At 38.3% G+C, this 20,881-nt stretch overlaps 1 protein-coding gene across 30 annotated transcripts in view; it reads left to right on the top strand.

The window, feature by feature from the left end:
• The window catches only part of CLASP2 (cytoplasmic linker associated protein 2), a 167,570-nt gene that overhangs the window by 20,878 nt on the left and 125,811 nt on the right, over nt 1–20,881 (top strand). For 29 of the 30 annotated variants that reach the window (XM_042474354.1, XM_042474351.1, XM_042474353.1 and 26 more), the window contains exons 4-7: nt 3,347–3,438; nt 3,685–3,760; nt 5,224–5,321; nt 18,258–18,328. In XM_042474354.1, coding sequence (XP_042330288.1) covers nt 3,347–3,438; nt 3,685–3,760; nt 5,224–5,321; nt 18,258–18,328 — 337 coding nt within the window. Of the gene's footprint in view, nt 1–2,617; nt 2,697–3,346; nt 3,439–3,684; nt 3,761–5,223; nt 5,322–18,257; nt 18,329–20,881 lie in introns of those variants that run through there. The other variant, XM_042474386.1, reaches the window with a different exon arrangement.

Below are 20,881 nucleotides of genomic sequence, written 5' to 3'. Positions count from 1 at the left end.
AAACCTTTTCTGCCCTGTAGGGGAAGAGAAGGGTGAAGATGGTGCTTGGAACAACCACCTCTGCCTGAGGAAGAGGAGGAGAGCAGGAAAACTTCCTCAATCGTGGCCTCTTGCGAGGCCCATCCCAAGTTGCCACTTATTCTTCTCCCATTTGTCCTGTCAGAGCCCCAATTCTTGGGATAAGATGCTGGTGCAGTCTCAACCAGTGTGTCTGCTCAGTCCAGTGCACCCAATGGCAAAGGACATTTATTTGATATGCCACATCTTGAGGTCCCCTTCCCTTATGGGATTAGTGTAATCTTGTGGAGGAGATACATGGGAGTGGGACCGCAATGTGTCTGAAGGAGAGGCAATGTGTGTGATGTTCTCCAGCGGCAAAAGAGGCTGGCAGCATGTCGTGCTAGGAGTCAGCACCTAGGTTTGGCTGGGCCCTTTCCAAGGACAGGAGAAGTGGTCATGGTGGCTCCACTCCAGAATGAACGGCATGTCAGACTGGCTGGCCAAGGAGGATTGGTGCAGATGTGCCACTTCTTGTAAGCTACTGGAGCAGAGCAAGCATCGGAGTGCAGCACTGCCCCATGCTACCTTTTCCTCCCTCCTGGCTGGCCAGCAGGGACTCCCACTCACACGAGAAGGCAAATGCCAAGCTGTTCCTCTGGTCCAGTAAAGTGGGTGGGCAAGGCAGGGTGGGAACTGGACGGGGTCCAAGGAGAGTGGAAATGAAGAGAGGCTTTGGTTAGCCGTTAGAAGCATTGGAGTTGGTGGAAAATTTGTAGGTCCAGTGGAACCAGGTTCTGTGATGCCCCGTTTCTCTGTCCTCCACCACTTTCACATGCACACACGTTCTTTCAAACTCAGTCACACTGTTTCTCTTGCTCTTTTTCTTTCATTCACACACACTTGCAGGGATTCTGTCTCACACACAGCCACACACATCCTCTCTTTTTTACATACATATGTGCTTATGTATACCTACTTATACACAAGATAATGAATGTTTCTGTGTGACTAGGGGGCCGAACAGATACCCCGGAAAAGACAGTTTCTGTGTGGCTTGGGGGCATGGGGTTTTAACCCCATATGCCCCCAAGATGCCCGGAAGCGACACTGGCTGATCAGATGGGGAGACTTCAAGATGCTCTGGGGGTACAGCACACACCTGGAGCATCCAAAAGCCACCCTAGGGTTCAACAGGGCTGCCCAAGGCGGCCCTTGACTAGCCCAAATAGGAGCAAACCTTTTCCACTCCTATTTGGGCTAGGAGCGAGGTGGATTGGGGCCATGGCATGTGCTTGTTGCACCTCCGGGGCAGCCCCAGTCTACCCTTTTCAGGCAGTTTGTTTCACGCCTAGGTGTGAGAGAGTAAATGGGTATGTGTGTGAATGAAAGAACATAACTGAGTGTGTACATATCTGTGAGCATTGGTGAATGTGGCTGTGTGTAGGCAGTATGTGTAAAATTTACACATGTGTTAAGTACTGAATTTATTTAAATAAAACTGTTCTAATTTGAATGATATTTCCTTGTGTTAAAATAAAAATATACATGATTGTACAAATGACAATACACACACTTAACGAGCAAAATATTTTTATTCATATACTACATCAAGCTGAGGGTGTGCAACATCTGCATGTAAAGAAATCACATGGCATAAGGTGTTCTCCATGTTAAAAAAAATAATCTTTGGTATTACTTTAATTTAAACTGTTCAGCCTTTGGAAGACTTTACTTTTGAGCCCTTTATTTTTGAGTGTTCCTTAGAGTGTTGTGAGGTAAATCCTGCTTATTGACAGACTCAGAATTCTCATTATTAATTTTGATGGATTTTCCTTGTGCATTTCTGGAAGTGTTCTTGACTCTTTATTCTTCTTGTTTACTGTTCTGTGATTTCCTCCCAACATTTGGTACTGTTCCAAAATATTGTTGCCAAGTGTTTTTCTTCCACAAATTCCATCTCATCTTGTGCTGGCCCCAAATGTCCTGAACTAAACATCCAGTGCCTAATAAATGTGTGATTATAATTTTTCTTTAAACACAATAATAATAATAATAATAATAATAATAATAATAATAATAATAATAATAATAATAATAATAATAATAATAATTATTATTATTATTATTTATTTATTTGTGTTTCCCTGCCTCTCCCAATTGGATCGAAGTGGGGTTACAGACTAAAAAGTCACCATACATATAATTAAAATTCTCTAACCATTGATTTGCTACATTGACAATAGTTAGAAAGACAATGTAAATTTAAGGTGGCAATTTAATCGTTGCATAGGAAGAACTGGTTCTATTACTGAATTATGATTCCAAAGCAGAATATTTCACTGCCATTTTAACTGCTTAAATAATTCATATAATGTGTTTTTGATGGTTCCTAGTTAACATACCTAATGTTTTCTCTCAGTCTCTTAAAGTTAAGCAAACGAAATATAATGCACTCTGCACATGCAGCATTGTCTATTTTGGTCATGCAACAGCATGAGTTGAGTACTGGAAGGGTCTAAATCATAAAATGCTGCAGTCTGGGAAATTGTGCTATTGCTCACTGTGCAGCAGTTGCTAGGCAACCCTTTTCTCTTCAATGCCTGCTGAACCACTGAGATTATCATGGCAGCATTGCAGCTAAAGGGAGTTGCAGTTGGAATCCGCTTGCTTTGAAATATTGTTTCAGATCTAGTCCTGTAAGCCTCAAGTGTATAGTCTTGGTAATTACAGTAATGATGGGGTGTGTGTGTGTGTGGGGGGGGGTTATAAAGATAAAAGCAAGAAAGAAATAGAAAAGGGGCTGACGAAACATGTAAAGATGAACGTGCTTTGGAGTAAATGAGTGTCGTGCAAGTTACTCATAATAGAAGAAAGATCCAGAGATCATCACAGGAGAAGAACAGAAAAGGCATTGGAAATGGAGGACAAATAGAACCAGCAGTTTAATTACACAGAATAAGTACTTAAAAATATAGTGATATGTTAAAAAAAATCAATTTTAAACAGTGTGTTTCTGATTGAGGGAGGTATCAAGGACAATGGAAAGATTTTTGTATGCAGGGAAAGCTTAAAACAGATGTAATTGTTATTGTCTAGTTGCTGAAAACTAATATTTGAACAGCCACTATTTCTTGATATGGATTGATATTGTATGAGTATTATTATAACATTGGGAGCAATTGTAAATGAGTCTGATTAAAACTTTTTGCCATAAGGCATTTGTATAATATTTCATTGTGGTGTTCCTTTCATTGTGACATTAATTTATAGCTGTCATTAGCCATTGAATATTAATGGCATGAAACATTTCCTTTCTGTAATCTAACCTATCTTTTCTTTTCAATAGTTCATTTGGGAACGTCTTGCTGCTGGCTTCAAACACAAGAATTACCGTTCACGTGAAGGAGTGTGTCTGTGTCTTGTTGCAACATTAAATGTGTATGTATTTTATTCCTTTGGAAATCCTAAAAATAAACATTCTTTCCTTGTTAATGTTCTTTTCCTTGGACTTAGTAACAAAAATCCAACTCTTATTTTGAAAACACAGCAAATGGTAATTCACTTTAAAATTTAAATTCTTAAATTATATATATAAGAACTCAGGTTGTGTTAGAATTGTGTGTAGAGTTGCTTATTGATGTTGTTTGTGAGTGAAAATGACACTTGTTTTGAATTTTCTTTTAGCTATGGTGCACAATCATTAATTCTCAGCAAATTGGTACCACATTTATGCATCTTGACTGGGGACTCCAATAGCCAGGTAGGGCTATAATTATTAAACCAAAACTTGAAGATACTGATTTTTGTACTACCCACAGTGCATTGCTTGCTCCATAAGTGCCTTTTCCAATAACTAGAGAATTATAGAAAAGGGAAGTGGTATGGTTTTTGTGTAGAGGTGATTCTTAAAAGTTTCAGCATGGTGCAAATTTCTGCAAGCTCAGGCTAACACTTACCTCCTTAAAATACTATCTGTTTGTTTTCTGTTGTCTGTCATGTGAAAAAGGAGGAAACTTAGTTCACTACAAAGCTTCATGTTTGAATTCACACTATATACTTTACTCAGGCTGTGCCAAAAATTCTTTCCTATTTGCCTATGCTTTCCTTCATGCTTATTTTAATCCAAGGAAGTCCTTCCAAACCCAAACTAAAAATTTCAGAAGGGATGGAACATTGCCACTTGCTCTTTATAACAGCCAAAAGTGAATTTCATAAGGTACAGAAAGTAATAAGAATTAGAAAGAGGATACTGTGTCATTGTGAGTGGCATGGGACAGGTTTTTTAAAAAAGAAAAGTGATCTACAAAGTAATGTCAGGTCACTCGTAAGCTGCTCCTAGAAATGTAGCTGGAGAAAGGTAGTGGCAATGATGCAATATCATTTTACAGTGGGCCCTCCCCTAATGCGGGAGATCCGTGTAAGGGAAAATCTGTATGCTTGCACCCCATTAAAAACAATGGGGCACATGCTCACGGCTTGGGGTAGTGCATGTACCATGGACACGCACGCCATTACTTTAATTGGTGCGCAGCTTCCATGTAAGCTGGAAGTTGCATATAGTACACCCACATATGGCGCAGGGCACTATGTTGTTCTTTTGCTATTCTAAGCAATATAGAGGGTTAGAAAAAGCAGAGAGGGTCATTGTGCTGCAGTAAAATTAATCCATCCTCCCACCCAGTAATGGTCCTACTTTCTCACCGTGTGCATATGAAGAGGTCAGTAGGTGTCTTCCCCTTATCATAATGCAAGCAATTCAGCTTAACCAGTGTCTGCACATGTAGCACACTGTATTAGAGAAGGTTGACTTTCAGGATGTTGCTAGAATGGGGTTTGACAGTGCTGTAACTACAGTTGCCCCTCTTAATGTGTGGATCTCAGATCCATGCCCTTGAATATACGCAGAGGGGCAACCTCTGTTATTTACAGTGGCGCGTGCGCATGGGGGTGTGCTCCATTCAAGCCTATGGGACTTGAATAAGTGTGGCCCTCTGTTTTCATGGGGGAGGGGTCCAGATTGGATCCCTTGCAAAAACGGAGGGCCAACTGTATATAGTTTTGTCCTCCCCCCCCCCCCCCCCCCCCAAGACTGAACAATCAGGTATTAAATGTGTCATACTGTCATATATTCTTTTCCAGTTATAATTTGATGTTGTTTATACTGGTCAAAGACCGAATAAATTTTATTACAATTATTACAATTGATGTTGTTGTGTGCCATAGGTAAGAGATGCTGCGATATTGGCAATTGTGGAGATTTATAGACATGTAGGAGAAAAAGTAAGAGCTGACCTCAACAAAAGGGGACTTCCTTCTGCAAGGTGAGTTTGGTAATTGTATCATGACATTTTTAATATACAGTTGCCCTTCCATTTTCATGGATTTGAAATCTGTGCCCCTTGCAAATGGATGGGGACTAAATGGGGTGTGTGTCTGCAGTGTGTACCTGTGTGCGCTTGTGGGCACATGCAGCCATTCAAGCCAATGGGGTTTGAATATCAGCAGGTTTCTGTTTTCGGGGGGGGGGGGGGCTGGATCCCACATGAAAATGAAGGGCCAACTGTATTTCCCAATGCGGCTGTGATTACATATGCATATATTTATCAAAATCTTATATTTTATTTTCATGATGTACATAACATCCTTTTGTGAGCTACCTTGGGTTCCACTCCAGGAGAAAGGCAGCATATAAATGACGTAAATAATTAATAAATAAATAAACATGCACACAATAACATAAAAGAATAGTATATCTTGCTCCAAAATGGGAAGATATATTTTGAGCTTAGGTATTTGCTAGTTCCATTTTACCATTAAAACAGGGGTAAGTTGGATACCTGCCAGATTAGTAAGTGAAACAAAAAGGCTTGTGGGGGATGGCAAGAAGATAAAATACTCTAAGGTTGCCAAGTACATGAAGTGTGAAATGGTTCAGAGTACCCACACACACACACATACACAAAAGATAGAGAAGGAGAAAGGGAACACATTTCAGATAGTTGCACAGTCTATGGCAACCATCAGACTTCAGGATATTCAGCTTACCAGGACAATATTATAGGCAATATGGTGAGGACACTATAAAGTTGTAAAAATGGTGTGGAAGAATATGTGAAGAAATAACTGTATTTCCTCCAACTGGCATTTTTTTTTTCATTTTAATTATTAATGTACCATCAATTCAATATTGACCTATGGTGACCCTACCAATGAAAGACCTCTCAGAGACCTTGTAGTTAATGGGCCATGATGGCTTCCTTCATTAAGTCACACAAACTGTAAAGTGCTTTTCCTCAATTCCTGCCACCTTCAGCTTTACTGAATGTCATCATCTTTTCTGATGAATCTTATCTCATGATATGTCCAAGTACTGTAGCTCAACTTAGTATATACCTTTGGGTTAGTGAGAGTTCAGGACTAATTTCCTCACATACCCATTTATGTGTTCGTTTTTGTTTGTTCGTGGTGACATAGAACTATCCTCCAGCACTGCATTTTAAATATATAAAATTTCTTCCTATCAGTTTTCTTTGCTGTTTTCACACCCCTACATAAAAATCAGAAGTACTGTGGTAGGGATCACCTTGACTTGGTTTACAGTCAACCTGAAGATCTTACCTAGTTCTGTGATAGCTGCCCTTCCAAATCATATTATTTTTCTGATTTTTAAATGCAGTCCTCATTTTGATTGATGACTGAGGTGAGGTGTATAAAATATTTAAATATTTTGATGTCTTTAACTTTAAAATTGCTTATATCACTTGAGATCATTATTTCTCTCTTCTTAATATTCAGGTATAACCTCACTTTTGTACTTTCTTCCTTAACTTTGTGGTATTTTAAATATTTATATTTGTTCATTGCCTTGAGAGCCCCTGTGGGCTGGGAGATGATTGAAAAATATCTCAAACTAAATAAATAAAATTAATCAATAGTTATTCCAAGTCTTTCCTTTTTTTCTGCTAGTAATGTGGTATCATCTGTATGTCTTACATTACTGACATAATTGTCACATCTCCTTTCTCTAATCCTGCTTCCTATATGATATATTCTACTTACAAACATATTCTGCTTGTGAACATATAGGATGATAAAATTCATTGTCATGACCCCTTTGACTATTCAAAACCACTCTATTTGCATATTCTTTCTGTCCTGACTGTGGCCTCTTCTCCAGAGTATAGGTTGCTCATCAGGGCAGCCAAATGTTGTGACACACCCATTCTAAAGTGATCCATAGTTTTTTCATGATCTACATAATTAAAGGCTTTGCTATAATCTAAAATATATAATAGTTTTCTTCTGAAATTATTTGCTGCACTGCATCAGTCAACATATGCTTGCAGTATAATCTCTAATATCTCTCTTTTTTTCTGAATTTGATTCAGACATCTGGCATTTCATGTTCTTTATATGGCCAAGGTCATTGTAAAATCTTGAGCAGCACCTTTCTTGCATTGAAGATTAATGTGATGATTTATTGGTTACTACAGTTTAGGGATTGGAATGTATGGATTATGTCCAGTATACAGTCTATTGTTTTGTTCTCCATATTGGTTGGCAGAGTTATGTTAGAATTTGCATGGATTCCATATCTAAAGCTTGAAACAGCTCTATTGATATGCCACTTATTCCTAGTAATGTATTTATTTCAAGAGTTTTGTACTTGCACTACACTTCTCCCAGAATTTTGCAGCTTGCACTACACTTCCTGTCATTGTAGATTTGTCATCTAAAGGTTCTGCGGGCAGAACAACCCTTTGTGTATTTTGAAGGAAAGTGTCATTATTTCATTTCTTCTGTATAATTCTTTAGTGTGTTGCTTCCATTACTTTTCTCTTTTGTCCTGACCTTATAATGGAATCACATTGAAACAGGTATGGTTCCTCACTCCAATCCCTTCTGGTAGCTTGGGCTCCCAACTTGTGAACAATGATATTTGTTCAAACAAACAGATACAGCAACACTCCATTTAAGAACTCTTAAGTCTTGAAATGTTAGTATTTTTAAGCAGGCAGCTTACTAATATTTTAGGATTTTTTATTAAAATGGACAAAATAGTCCATATACATATACACTCCCCTTAGGGAGGAGTATAGACTAGGCACAGCTTATCACTTATTTTACATTTTATGTAAGGCATTACACATCATACACCATATGCCTTCATAATGGTTTAACACATAAGGAATCATGCATCTTACACAATATTGGGGCATCCTAACCCATATTACATCTGTGGTGGAAACACACAGGCATCCATGATCTGTTATGATAGGCATTTGTATTGTATTCAATTTTTCTGTACACCGCTATGATCATTGCGGAATAGCGGTCTATAAATAAAATGTATTATTATTATTATTATTATTATTATTATTATTACCTATTCAGAGATAAATGACTTATATAGTTACATGGTTACTATAGCCATTTCATTGGTAATTAGAGAAGAGGTTATCTTTATACTCCTTCCTACCAGTAATATCTTTTGGCCAGAAACATTATTAACAGATTCAGAACTGTCAATTACACCTATGCCCATCTTCACTGGCTTTTATACTGTCTTCAACTTCTGTCTGCCCAATTAGTGGCAGACCTAACTAGTCTACAATAATGTCAACATTTACCTTCCCAAGTGAAATTTATATCAAGCCACTTTAGGGACCAGTCACTTGAGAGTGTCACTAGCCACTATTTCTGCCATCAGGTGATTAAAGCCGATTGCATCAGCCATAAGATATGAATAAACATTTCTTTTCATTTAACTCTTTTGGTTTCTTTATGCTCTGGTCACTTGTTTAATACAGTGGGCCTTTGGTATCCGTGAAGGATCCATTCAGGATCCTCTCGCAATGTCAAAATCCATGGATGCTCAAGTCCCATTGACTTCAATGGTGGTGCAGCCACATTGCGGCATCACCATTGAAGACAATGACACTTTGGAGGAGATTCCTCCTCCTCCTCTAGCCCCTGCCACCACTTTCTCCTCCACCTCTTCCCCACTGCCTCTTCCTCCTCTTTTTCCTCCTCATGCCATCCCACACCTTCCTCTTCCTCCTTTTTCTCTTGCTTCACCTTCCTACTCCGCCCTTTTTGTACTGCACCACACCTTCCTCCTCCCACCTTGCCTTGCCTCACCTTCCTCCTCTTCCCCTTTCTCCTCTTCCTTCTCATGCTACGCCTTCTTCCTCCTCTTCCTCACTGTGATGTGACTTCTTCTTGATCCTATCTCGCTTTCCTCCTCCTCTTCTGCCCCCCCATGAGATGCTCAAATCTGTGGATTGCAAGTCCGTGGATAAGGAGAACCCACTGTATTTCTCTGTAAGACATATAAAAATGCACAATTTTGACCACAAATGTTGCGACCTATACACAAGGTCGGCTTTTAGTCAAGTATGTATGGTAATTGCATCCAGGATTCTGGCCCTATTTCTGCCACTATTTGCTTTTGGTACTGTTAACCATTTGGAGAGTTTCATCAGTCATTCATCAAGACTTTTATTTCCTTTTGGTTACAAATTGAATTGTTTGCTTTCTTTCGTAATAATATCTCTGATAATTACAGTCCATAGTTCTTCTGGTTCATAGTCTGGTAAATTACCCCAAAAATCTGTTTTCAGTGATCTTTAGCCTGGAAAAGAGATGATTAAGAGGTAATAAGATAGCGCTGTTTAAATATTTGAAGGGATGTCATAGAGAACAAGCTTGTTTTCTGCTGCTCCAGAGAACAGGACCTGGAACAATGGATGCAAGCTACAGGAAAAGAGATTCCACCTCAACATTAGGAGGAACTTTCTGACAGCAAGGGCTGTTCAACAATGGCACAACACTCCCTTGGAGTGTAGTGAAGTCTCCTTCCTTCGAGGTCTTTAAACAGAGGCTGGATAGCCATCTGTTGGGGATGCTTTGATTGAGAGTTGCTGCATGGCAGAAGGAGGGTTGGACTGGATGGCCCTTGTGGTCTCTTCCAGCTCTGATTCTATAAGAATTCTGTTTAGCCAAGAGAGGTGAAATTTTGAGCCACAAATATGCAGCATGCTGAGATTGGAGATACACTCATCCAAGTCATCCCTTGTTTGCAAACAAATTGAGTGTTGTAGCTAAAAAGGAACAGAAATGCCAAGAGAATAATAAGGGGAAAAATGAGTTTCAAATAGTTTGCCCATAGTACAAAGTGGAAAGACTACAAATTTTGAGAAATTAAAAAAAAAACCCACAATTTTTTTAAAATGGTGAGTAAAATGCTTTTTATCCAAGATTGCTTCTTTAGATATGATTCATAGTCACATCAGAAAAATTGTGTCCAACTTTCAGCATGTTCTGTTGCATCAGAATTGAAAGTGAACTTAAAGAACACAGGCAGAATTATTTTTTGTGCTGATTCAGACTTTGTAGATCTGCATGGCCAAACTCTTTCTTTCAGCTGCAAACAGTAAAGGATTCTACACCCACACAGTGATGGGATCTAAATGAGCTGTTTATTCCTGTTGAAATTCTTATTCTAACTTCTGTTCCAAGTTAGAATAGTCAACTTCCATATATGCTACTTTAACTGTTATCTGAGCATAAGTGCATGTTAGGAGAAAATTTATTGCAATAGTCCTTTGGCCATAGCAAGCTAAACTCAAACAGCGGAGTTTGCATAGATATAATGTTTTTAAAATAAAATTAGATGGTAGTAGGTATACAAACTGCTTATAAAAACACAAAAGTTTTACTAACATAATGTTATTGACAGGAGGGAAAATTAATGTAAGATCTATGTCAAGAATATTTCTTTCAGGTCGCCCAGACATTTTGCCAAAATGAATTCTAGATGATTTTGTCTTGCATTTATTTAGCTGCAAGGAGAGCAGTCCTCCAAATGACAGATTGGTTAGTGCTTGCAGCAAAACAACAAAAAACAAAATGGGTTTCATTTTGTATCCAAAGTCTTAACTTAGTTTACAAAGAGACCAAAATAGCATTCTCTGATGTCCCTGTATAGTTGACATTTAAGAATGTAGCATGCTAGGTCCTCCAGAATTGTTTTTCCACAGACACATACTGTAGTTTTTCTTAGAAAGATTGCTATGAAATATGCTAGATTGCACCATAGAGTCCATTTGTTTGATGTGCAGGTAAGTGAAATCCTCTCAATATTCCATTGTCTTGGGGAGCAAAAGATACCATGCATTTTGATGTTTGCCACGCACCCTGACGCTCTTGAGGGCATCAACATCCACAGCTCTGTTTAAAATTGCTTCTTACAGCATTTGCCCATGGCCATAAGGCAGTAATTCCCAAAGTGGGTGGTACCATTCCCTCTGGGGCAACGGAATGATTCAGGAAAGTGGTGGTTGAACCAGGGGACATCAGGAGGCAGTGAGGAAAAAGGGGACGGGGGGTATGACTCCAGTCAAAGTATTAGTGAGCAAGAAGGACAAGGGGAGCCAACAGCCTTTAGGACTAAGGTGGGGATGAAGAGTTAGTGCACATAGGGGCAAGGGAGAAGCAGCAGCAAAAAGGAGCTTTGATACCCTGCTTAAGCTTTGTGAGCTTTGCTGGGACCTAGCTGGCAGGTTGGAGTTGCGCTGCTGTTCCTGCTTTCTTATATCAGATAGACAGAGAGAAGAGGTAACAGAAGAAATAATGTGGTTTGGAGGGGGGTACAGCTTTAAGCTATGTGGGGAAGGCATGTTCATGAAAAAAGAGAGGCAAGAATATCGGGTTGATTCTTCAGAACAACCCTTCACCTCTGATTGCGAGTCTTTCATTGCTGGGGAGAACCTAGTCACCTTGGGAGCAGGAATCAAGCAGTTGGTCAAGCTGTGACCAAGAAGGCTTTTGCTTGCACTGCCCTATACTGCAAGGCCAGCACAGGCAGAGGCTTCTTGGTTGCTGTTCCTAAGGTGATTGTGGACAAAAAGAGCAGCAACCAAGTGTCTAGTTGAGCAGCAATCAAGAAGCGTATTGCCTAGGCTAGACTTATAGCAAAAGTCAGTACAGGCAAGACACTATTCAGTCGCTGCTCCCTTTGCACCTGGTCACCATGGGAGTAGCAACTGTGTGACTGTACATCCAGCCTTTGCTATAAGGCTGACATGAACAAGAGGGAGAAGTTGGCCTGGCATGCTGACACTTCTGTATTCATATCTGAGAGGCTGAGGCAAAGCAGGAGGCAGTGGCAAGCTGGGCATGGCTGAGGTAGATATTCTGCCTGGTTGGCTGTTGCACAAACAGTAGACTTGACATCAAGAAATAAGCATTAGAAGCCACATGTGTTGTCGTCCAAGACATAAGGGGATGGCCACATCATGAGAAAAGACAATTCTAGGGAAGTTTGAGCATAGAAGAAGGCGACTGCATACTAGATGGCTAGACTCAATTAGGGAGGACACAGGCATGTGTCTGCAGGAACTGAACAGAGCAGTGGAAGACAGGGAGACTTGGAGATGTTTCATCCACAGGGTCATCATGAGTTGAAGTTGACTCAAGGGCAGCTAACAACAAGCCCTACAAAGTTTGGCAACCACTGGCATAAGGCATGTAAGGAGAATAGAAGTGCATGTTGGATCAGACATAAGTCCTTTCTAGTATAGTATTCTGTTTCAGAAAGTGGCCACCCAAATAAATTTGTCTAATCCCCTTTGAAGCCATGTAGGCTGGCCATCACCTCATGTTATAATAGCAATTGCTGTATTTTAGCTGTATGCTTTGTGAAGAAGTACTTTTTTTGGCCTGTGTTGAATGTCCCATCATGCAGCTTTATTGGATGACCACTGGTTTTAATGTTATGCAAGAGTGAGATAATGCCATCTCTTGCCATGTATTGCATAATTTTATATGCATTTATTAGAGTCTCACTCATTCCTTTTTTCTTAGCTGATAAACTTCAAACACTATAGACTTTTCTCATGAAGGGTTCCTGCAGTTCCATTTTGTTTGTTCATTTGTGCATTTTTCTTCCTTTTGTGATGTAATGATCAAAAATGTAAACTACTTCTGGGTGGTATTTTGTATAGAATCCAATATATTACGGTTTCATACAAAAGTACTGCAATATTGACTGTTTTTATCTCATTCCATAGCTTGGATTTTGCCCTTTTCACAACAGCTATGCATTTCATCAATATTTTCGTTGAGGTATTGTCACTGATTCCAAGGTCACTTTGCCAGTCAATGATTGCCTGTTCATCTCCGTCACAGCATATCTTAATGTTTGGTGCACACACATGTGCATTACTTTGCTCTTACTGAAGCTAATTTCGCATTACTTTACTTTGGAGACAGTCTTCTGCTGCTAGTCACAATTTCCTTTTCATACTTTTTGACCTTAAATAACTTGGTGTGAGCAGCAACCCCCACTGTCTTCTGGTTCTGGTCTTTAAAGCTTTAGGTCACTTAGAAGACAGCTTTTTGGAATGGAGATGTATATCTCATTCTATTTTATAGGTGCCAGATTATATTTTGGTATTTGCTTATGCTATTCAGTGGAAACCTTTATAGCACACTTAGAAAATAAATTACAAATTGGCTACCAGGAGGTGGTGGTAATAATAATAATAATAATAATAATAATAATAATAATAATAATAATAATAATAATAATGTATACCCCGCTCTTCTGCCAAAACGCTATCAGAGCGGCTTACAAATTGTTAATTAGACATTATTAGAGTTGACTACCATTGCAAAACATTTTCTGGAATAATAAATACGAAAACATGGCAAAAACAGAACTTGCCATGTTTCATAATAACAAAATAATATCTACAAGTAGTCAGTACCTTTATTTGGGTTACTGTATTTATAATGTTACTATGATGTGTATGTTTTTTTAGTTGGATACTGATTTAAGTTAACAGGCTTTACAAAGCTAGGTACTTAGTTAAAGCAAATGATAATGTCACCCTTGTTTAATATTTATGCTCAAAATATTGTACTAATAACCTGTTCCTTAATTGTCAGTGATGTCTGTGTAAATATGGATGTGGCTGGGAGTTGACTTGGTTATGATTAGATGGTTTTGCAGTGCACTACTTTAATTTATAACCAATCAAAAGGACAGGATTTGATTAATTTTATATGGTGCTGTTTATGGTGATTTGATACTAAGGTGAAAAAGTGAAGTGAACTTTGTAATGTTTAAAATAGCAATAAACTTAATAATGCTGCATTTACAAAACTAATAATATATTTAGTAGAATAGAATAATATTTTATAATATGATTTATATTAAAATATAATTTTATTATTATTATACTGTTTAAATACAATAATGTAAAATATGTATGTGCAGATTATATTATTTTTAGCTTCCTTTTTAGTATTGTCTACAATGGAAATAAAAAATGATCTATGTTAGATTTGCTGCACTTAATTTAACTGGATTGATTGGCTAAGATGGCAAAATGGCATATGTGACAGCAGTATAACATTCTTAAGAACTGGAATTCAGAGACATAGCTGTGTTAGCCTGGAATATCAGTATGCAGACTGATCTTGTAGCACTTTGGAAACTAACTGTGTGAAAGAAGTAGTAGATACACCATGCATGTGAGTAGATACACTGTGTATCTGGGGGTGTAGATTGAGTCTAAAAGCTTATGCTACATCTTCTTTTGCACTGTTAGGTCCAAAACACACTGCAGAAATAATCCACTTTGAGACTGCTATAACTGTCATGTCTCAGTGCTAAGTAATCCTGGGAATTGTAGTTTATGGTGGCACCAGAGCTCTGAGAGAGAAGGCTAAATGTCTCAGAAAAGGACAGTTTTCAGAATTTCCTAGCATTCAACCAGGACAGTTAAAGCAGTCTTAAACTGGTTTATTTCTGCAATATGTTTTGGACCAAAGGTGCTACAAGATCCCTCTGTATTCTTAAGGAATGCAACTGTAATAGTGCTGAGTAAAACTCTCTTCTCTATGTGTGATGTTTTGAAGATATCTGGGTATAACTGAGTATGTTCTTTCAAAAGAAATGAAAAATGGCTATAGCAGTGATGAATTTACAGTAGATATAATTAGATTTTTTTCAATTTGAAAGAATTTCCCCCTTAGAATACTGATATTCTCCATGAGCAGAACATGACTTCTAAAGTTATCATTACAAATATGAGTGAAGAAAAAAAGACTTGGGTTTTTCTAGCCTACATCCACACTGCAGAAATAATCCAGGATCATACCATGGCTCAGTGCTGTGGAATTCTGGGAACTGTAGTTTTGTGAGATATGTAGCCTTCTCAGAGAGTTCTGGTGCTCCAGCAAACTACCGTTCCCAGGATTAAATAGAATTGAGCCATGGCAGTTAAAGTAATATCAAACTGTATTATTTTTGCAATGCGGATGCAGCCCTAGACAGAAGGATGACACAAATGAGAGACGGCCTGAACAGACAGGCCAAAATAAAGCTGCTTCGGGTCACTTTGGAGGTATGCTGTTTAAATGACACATGCATCTTAAGAGGCCAGAAGCTGCTTAGGACTGAAGCATGACTTTGGCATGGCTTCTGGCCTCTTAGGACACATGCATTATTTAAACAGCATACCTCCAAAGTGACCCAAAGCAGTTTTATTTTGGCCTGTTTGTTCAGGGCCCTAAGTTAGTAGAGGTGCTCTTTGCCAGGGGCCCTTTGCCACTTAGAAGGCAGATGCTCAGCTTCTGCAGGCATTGTCTTGTCAGCCACAAAGTCTAAAGTTCGAAAACAATAAGCTCCGAAGGCTAAGTAGACTGGGAGTTGTCATGCAATCAATTTTAACTAAGAAGTACTACGTAAGAAGCAAAATAGATAGATATGCCCGGTACAGACCGCCACTTTGCGGCAGCCTGGGGCCAAAATTAGGGCTCAGTAGAGCCGAGTGTCTGCATGCTCTGCGCTCTCCTGGCACCATTTTGGCATACATGTACATGCATCCACACACCACGTGCACTGATGATGTACCTTGTGCACCACATCCAAACAGCGTGGTGCACAAGAGACGTCACCGCGCCGCTCCAGGGCACTAATGGCATTAGCAGCAGCATGGAAAGGAGCTATGTTTCGCAGCTCCTTTTTGACGTGGATTGTTGCCGAGCCAGTGCGGTTGCCACAGCAATGATCTGGAGGAGAAGGGGGCAGCCACTGGCCGCCCCTTTCTTTTCATCTGTACAGCCCCTTAGCTATCATTCTATATTATGTTATTTCTCAGCATGGTCATTCATCTATAGATTGGAGGCAAAAACTGAAATTGTTAATCTGGCCCAGTTATGTTTAAGAATGTATGAAATGTAATTTACCATGATGATGATGGATGACAGCATTAAATAAAAACACTTCTGTACATGCTTTTAATAACTTTTACTGGGACAGTAAATAATAGATGGGCCTAAATACCCTAAAAGGCACCAGACCCTGCCTCATCTTAGAAGCCAAACAGAATTAGCCCTGGTTAAGTACTTACTTGGGAGGCCACTAACAAATATGATGTGTTGTAGGCTATACTAAAGAGAAAGGAACTGGCAAAACCACCTCTGTGTATTCCTTGCTTAACAAAATTGTGTTCAATTCATAGGGTCACCATAAGTTGACAGGTGACTAAAGGCACACATACACACAGATAGACTGAGACCTTGGCATCTGGATTAATATAGATTTAAAACCCCATTTACTTGGTGAGAGGTGAAGAGATCATAGGGGGCACAGCATATTGTCTAAATACAGCAGTTGATTTCTTTTGGGAAAAAGTACTATTAATGTGTCTGCAATACCCATGTGACAGTAGAAAGATAAGACAGGTTGTAAGGCTACTAGCTACCCTTTCCTCAGAAAGATTTTAGGCACATATAAAGAGTGGAAAGTTTTGCTGTCCCTCTCTTGAGCCCTATTTCCTCAGATGTTACATTAGCTACATCAGAATACTGAGTTCCAGTAATCCCATTTACCTAACCCTATGTATCTGTTCATGATCTTGAATTTTTACAGATGAATGGGACTACATTATTTGAAACCATTGAGTAATACTCATTATCACATTCGCAATACCAATGGTTCCCAAACTTTGGCCCTCCAGATGTTTTGTACTTCAGCTCCCAGAATTCCTGACTATTGGCCAAGCCATCTAGGACTTCTAGGAGTTGAAGTCCAAAATACCTGGAGAACAAACATTTGGGAATCACAGCTATACCAAAGATTTCAAATAAACACTCCTTTCAAATAATTCAACCTTTGTCATGCAGAAGAGGTGGTCTCCCTTTTTCCAAAGAGGATACCATAGTGCAGTTATCAAAGATTCTGATATTTTTCAAAAAGAGTGGAGACTGTCTCTGGACCTGAATATGAGCACTGGTTTGAACTGCTGCTATTAGGTTTGAAGTTAATAATTGCCCTCAGAATTTCGTAGAACAGCTACAAAATCTTTGAATATTTCTAGTAGTTCAATACATTGTATATTTTGACACTGGAAATGGCAGAAACCAGTTTACTTTGAATATTTACTGTATACTTCTAAGCATCTTGGTTATTTGAGGCACCATATAATGATAGTAGAACATGTTTTCCCACTTAGTTGGGAATGCATAGTGGATACAGTTTGCCCTATGTTCTGCCTTCTGTGAGCATCTAGAACTGTTTCACAGTTGGAAATTTATGGTACTGGAATACACAGGGAATTTGTATCTTTGAAACTTGGGCTATGGATCTTAAATAATGTAACAGGTTACAGGCTATGTAAAAAGAATTAACAAATCTAACATCTGGAGGATTAGACAGAGCTAGGAACAGCAAGCACCAGGAAGCTAGCCAACATTAGTTGCTGAAATTAGGACACAGAGACTAAAATGGCTTGGATATTTAAAAGAACAAGGCAAACAAACAGGAAAACAAGTATTGGAGAATACCAGTGGACAACTTTCTAAAGGGAAGCCCAGGAATGAATGGATTGATTCAGGATCAATTCAAGAATGAGTATGTTTTGTGTGGATAATTGTGAGGAGAACGGCAAACATGTAGTAGGGAGATCTGACAGTTTTGCTTATCAGAAATATTTCATAAGTAATGAATACATTTTGCCACCATAAATACTTGTTCTATTTTCTATGCTTTACTTTAAAAACATACTAGGCTATGTCTCAGTGCAATCTAGTATGCCATGTATTGATGATTTAATTTCATTCTTTGTATCTGTCACATCTATGAAGTATGAAATCATGGAAATTAATTTGAATTGTAATTTTTTACATTTGAGTAAGAAAAGAGATGATATTTATTTGTACTTATATGTGGGCTTCCTTTGCAGATTACAATCAATATTTATTAAATTTGATGAAGTAAGAAACTCTGGCAATATGATTTCAAGTTATTTGATTGGTGAGTATCCAGTACTGTATATGATATGATTTAATATACTGTATATGGTTGTGGTGTCAAATGTAGTTGACTTTAAATGGACATTGAGAAGCCTAGTGTGTTTAAGGATTTTAGGTACTCCTGAATCCCAAGTTTAGGCTGCTTTTCATTTCATAATATTTTATCTCTGAGAAGTTAGATACTAATATAAAAGGACAAATGTTTGGCAGATATATTTTTGGATCATGTCTGTTGGTCACTGAAACAACAGAGAGTGAAACTGCGAATAAGTGAAAAAGTGTAATATTTTTGGTCCATGATTGACTGCGGGTAACTGAGACCACAAATAGGGTTGGATTACTGTATTTGTCTAGTAATTCATTTCATATTTATATATCTATCTTTGTGTAGCAGTATTTTGTATAGAAAAATATTGGCTAATGATTAATTAAATAGTGATGTGGACAGTGTTAATCATATATTTCCATTCTTCCATGCTTCATTTGGTATAATGAGAAAATACTACATTTGCTATCATCATTCTATTTTGTGGCAGTTCATATAAGAAACATTCATGTTCTAGCTAATTCTATCTAAACCTGTTTTTCTAAGATAAAATTAGTATTTATTTAAATTTTTATGGGGCATGTGCTTTTTCTGTAAGCTGTGAGTATTATTTTCTAGCCATTTCTGTACTCTTCTTAACATGCTTTTTGCCAGTGTTTATTGGGTTATAAACCATTCTCAGAATTCATTCTTACATCAGACTAGACAGCTTTTCAAAAATATTGTCTGAATGATATTTAGTTATGTTTCTGTGACAATTACTAGTACATTCCACTACTAAAAGCTCCCTTCTTTATTTTGTGTGGCCAGGCTTAATGGCCATTATAACTTACATACAGTATATTGGTCATTTACACAAATATTTTTGCCCACAAGCAAACAAATACTGTTTATATTCTTTGGTATTTTGATCAAAATTGTCTACTGTGTGTGTGTATATACTGATACTGTAATGTTTTTGTATCTATCCTATAATTAGAACATTCAGTTGCAAGATCTGTATGTTGTATTGTGTTTGTGTTCATGGTACTTCTGGTGTGGCTTTCAGATATTTTCAAGTCTTAAGGCTGTCAGCTGCCTCTCATTTTTTTAATCTCATGAAAATTGATGTGGTATTCTTGCAAACAAGAGGTGTGTTAAGCTTCTGCTATTTATTAGCAAATGAGCAACCATTTCCATGGAAACAGACATTGCAGACAGCAGCAGAGCTTGAAGAATACCTATCCTTGGAGGCCGAATTCTGTAAAAGCTGTCCCTTATGAAGGATTTAAGAGGATTCCTACATGATATTTTAAATGTTGGAGAAAGAGATTATGATTGATTTTAAATCATGGTTTAAATCATCAGTGTTGCCTTCTCTTTACAATATTCAAGCAACATCTGTGGGCAACAGCTTGTCCAGTCTTATCATGCACATTTTGTAAACATTTGGATTTGTGGAGGAAGAGCATATAAAACTTTTATTTTCAGACTTTGAAGCCAATAATGAAGAGCGTGATTTAGGATTACATCATTCCAAACAAACACTAAAAATATCTGGTTTGCACAATAGATATTTGTTGTGTCTATCCTATTTGCTTCATATCTTTTTGCCTTTGAGGTACAGTTACTATGGAAATGTCATGGGACTAGCAGCTTGTAAATTATATAGTTTTGCTGTGGTCATTGCACTATGAATAATATGCATAAATAGTAATAGAAATCAGGAGATCAAAACTATTGTTGGGATGAATAATATCACTATTTCTAGACATTACTTTTAGCCATATATGCATGAGTTGGCATGTTGAACCTTATTACACAATAGAAGACTAATTGCACTTGACTGCTAAAAGCATTGCAAGTGAAAATAATATCACTGCATTTTTTCAGTGGGTCAGTTGGCCAACATTTCCTCTTGCTAGCTTCAAAGCTTTTACAAGCTACTTTCCTCTGCTGCTTCTCACCCATTTAAGACACCTTAGATTGCTGTGGTGTTCAGTATACAGTGGTACCCCGGGATACGAAATACCCAGGTTACGAAATTTCCGGGATACGAAAAAATCCCATAGGAAATAATTGTTCCGGGTTACGAATGTTTTTTCGGGTTACGAAAAAATTTTTGGTGCTTTTTTCGGCTTTTTCGCACGGAATCGCGGCTTTTCCCCATTAGCGCCTATGGCATTTCGGCTTGCGAAAGCCTTTCGGGTTACGAAAGCGGCCGCGGAACGAATTAAATTCGTAACCCGAGGCACCACTGTATTTATTCTACACACATTGGTATGCCCTTATTTGTCTATGTATCCTCTATCTGATGGGTGTACCATAGCTGTCAGATACTTGGCTAATTCTCATATTCTGATGATTGGACAAAGTACTGAAAGCTTGTTGCATGGCTAATAAATGTGAGAGTAGAAATGTCTTTCAGAAGAAAAATCTGGACACTCAGGTTTGTCAATATGATATTAGCCCATCATTCCAGTCACTAATGAATGGAGGCAATAGATGTCGTAGTCATGGGAACTGGGC

The sequence above is a fragment of the Sceloporus undulatus genome, chromosome 6 (assembly GCF_019175285.1).
Source record: "Sceloporus undulatus isolate JIND9_A2432 ecotype Alabama chromosome 6, SceUnd_v1.1, whole genome shotgun sequence".
Taxonomy (NCBI): Eukaryota; Metazoa; Chordata; class Lepidosauria; order Squamata; family Phrynosomatidae; genus Sceloporus; species Sceloporus undulatus.
The sequence above is the reverse complement of the archived record's forward strand: the minus strand, read 5'-3'. Positions and strand labels throughout refer to the sequence as shown.